The following is a 2,850-nucleotide window of genomic DNA, read 5'->3' on the forward strand; positions in this document are numbered from 1 at the left end:
TCAAAATGCTTTACAGAGGTTAGCCCTCATGTTAGAACCTTGCTGGTGAATTGGAACTGCCCACAACTTGCTCCTCTTTGGTTCAGATATCCTTACATGTGAAATTGCATTGGCAAGTGCATCAATCCACACACAAACATCATGATATTCTGAATTGCAACTTTCAGATGATGAAGAAAGGCTTGAAACCTCATTAAGGAACCCATCATCCATCCTGTTTCTTCCTAACCTAGGTTCAGGTGCAGCAACAAAGTTGTGGCAAGCAGCTCCATTTTGGTGCTTCAACTTTGATTCAACGGGCAGGATCTTCAATGTACGTTCTGTGTAGAAAGATATCCATGGATGTCCTGAAATTGAACCACATAATATTAATTTAACATGCAAACAATCGAACAGTTCTTAAAACTTAAAAGTACTGTCATTTTATTTCCTGTTTAAAAACATTAGGGAGAAAAAGAGAGCCTCAACCACATAGAAGAACACATAATAAAAACTAACAAAAGTATGTGAGAATTAACAGATTCCCACCACTGTTATCCCAACCAAAACAAGGCAATCCTTCTAATTATTAAGAATTCATGTGAAAGGCAAAGATACTTTTCAACAAAACTTGGAAATTTCTAATTTTAATTATTTCAAGATTAAAAAACAAAAAATCAGACCAAATACAACTAGTCTTTGGTGTATTCATCATTGAGGAAGAGAGATAAAGCACGCTACAAAACATTAATAATCTACCATAAACTTACTAAGTACTTCATCAGCTGTTATCCTTGCTGAAATATCCCTTGTCAGCATTCTCCCAACAAGATCTCGTGCAGGTTTAGATATTGATTCCCACATCCCGGTTTGGAACTCTAGCTTGGAATTCTTAATAGCCTCAAAAACTGCTTCTTGTGAATCCCCTTTAAATGGAAGAACACCAACCAACAGAGCATGCAGGAGCACTCCAGCACTCCATATATCCGCCTTTTCTGAGTATCTACCCAACAACACTTCTGGTGCAACATATGCAGGGCTCCCAGCCAAACCCGTCAAGTTCTGACCTGCAATGCAAATTTCTAGACAATGAGGCTATGCATAAATTACTCATGTATGCATGTATGTATCTTTTACTTATGTGTGTGTATTTATATATATGTCAATTGAATTACTGATATTTTTAAATGCTTAAAAATTAAACAAAGTGACCTTAGAGTATGAATGGTTAGCTTCAAACTATTATAAGCATTTTCTCTAGGACCTCTTATTCTTAGACCGCTAGCAAATTTAATTGAATACTGAACATAGTAAACTTAAGGGAGATGACCATTTGAACTCTCCAATTTTTACTCCTATGTACAGGGTAACATTAGTAAAGTACAATTCAGTTGAAAGCTCATCATGATGAACTTCTTCAAACTTGCCTAGACATTTTTTATTAACAGAATGACTAGGATGGAATTTTACACAAGGAAGGTTGTGTAAGGATTCTATTCATAGAAGTTAGCACATATATATACCATAGGATAACAAAAAAAGAAGATCATCCAAACAGGTTTAACATATTACCCTTAGAAATTCTCATGGCCAGGCCAAAATCAGCAAGCTTTATTTCCCCCGAAGCAGTAAGCAGAATATTCTCAGGCTTGATATCTCTGTGCACAACTCCCATATCATGACAATACTTGATGACCAACATCACTTCCTTAAGTATATTAGCAGCCCGCTGTTCAGAACAAGGGCCCTCCCTAAACATCTGGTCGACAAGTCTTCCCCCAGAGCACAATTCCATCACCAGATGAGAGCAATCAGCTTCCTCATACACTGCCAGCAGAGTCACAACCCCAGGATGCCCAGACAAGTGCTGCATTATCTCCACCTCCCTGTAAACAGTCTCATCCCCCTTCTTCAGAGTCTTACACGCATACTCCGCGCCGCCAACAAGAGACCTACACAACGAAACAGATCCATACTTTCCTTGCCCGATCCTCACCCCAGTAACATAATCATCTTCAATCTTGTTCTTCCTCCCCATCTGGGTAGCCACGTCAATGCAACCTATCTTCCTCTTTAGGCCTCTTCCCGCGGTCATCAGAGACAATGTCCCACAAGGAGGAGCAGTGGCAAAACCCGCCACCCTACTCTTGTAGGAACCAGCTGAGTCTATCTTAGTATTTTCTCTACACCTCTTCTTCAACCTCGAACAATCTTCCATCGAATAATGGGTCTCAAAATTGGACGACGGAGACCCATGATTGGATCTCAAAATGTCAGTCAATTTCGAGGACTCGTCACACTCACTTCCTTTCCTTTTCATCCTCATAGCATCTATCAGTAAAGTACCAACGCAACACCAATCTTTGTGTTGATCACGTACCCAGTGTGCAAAATCCGATTTTTGCCGCAAGACACAATTCTGCAGTCAAAATAGAGAAAGATCAGTCAACGAATTCTAGTCAGATTGATCATGAATGAACGCAAAACCACAAGGAAAGCATCCAAACACAAATATTAAACTTCAAGAAAGTAAATCGAACCCCGAAGCTTTCTCGCAACGTAATGGCGCCAAAAAGCGCCATCACATCACGAGACCCCTGCAAGACAAGAAAAGAAGATGCCAGAACATAGAAAGAAAAAGAAACAAACCTTCGCAATCCCAACCAATGATCCTGTAATGCGTTGCGGAGAGTATAAGCAATGAGAAAAAAGTCACAAATTGGGAAACTATTACGACGTAGTTTCTCAATCAGGGACTGAAACCCTAAAAATCTGCTATCAAAGTTTTAGGGGAATACGCGAACGACAAGCACAGAAAAAAGAAAGAAAGAAGACGGGTACTCTCTGAGAGTCACACTCTTTTTGCTTAGC

At 39.7% G+C, this 2,850-nt stretch overlaps 1 protein-coding gene across 1 annotated transcript; it reads right to left on the minus strand.

The window, feature by feature from the left end:
* On the minus strand, positions 1–2,308 carry LOC133298724 (serine/threonine-protein kinase PEPKR2-like). The gene is made up of 3 exons (XM_061498045.1): positions 1,552–2,308; positions 750–1,046; positions 1–347 (listed from the first exon to the last, which is right to left on the minus strand). Exons 1-3 carry the CDS (start codon positions 2,303–2,305, stop codon positions 1–3), a joined length of 1,398 nt encoding a protein of 465 aa, XP_061354029.1. The 5' UTR covers positions 2,306–2,308.
* Positions 2,309–2,850: the final 542 nt, after the last annotated feature.

The sequence above is a fragment of the Gastrolobium bilobum genome, unplaced genomic scaffold (genome assembly GCF_033153095.1).
Source record: "Gastrolobium bilobum isolate Gb01-03AN ecotype WA unplaced genomic scaffold, APGP_CSIRO_Gbil_v1 utg29531, whole genome shotgun sequence".
NCBI classification, from domain to species: domain Eukaryota; kingdom Viridiplantae; phylum Streptophyta; class Magnoliopsida; order Fabales; family Fabaceae; genus Gastrolobium; species Gastrolobium bilobum.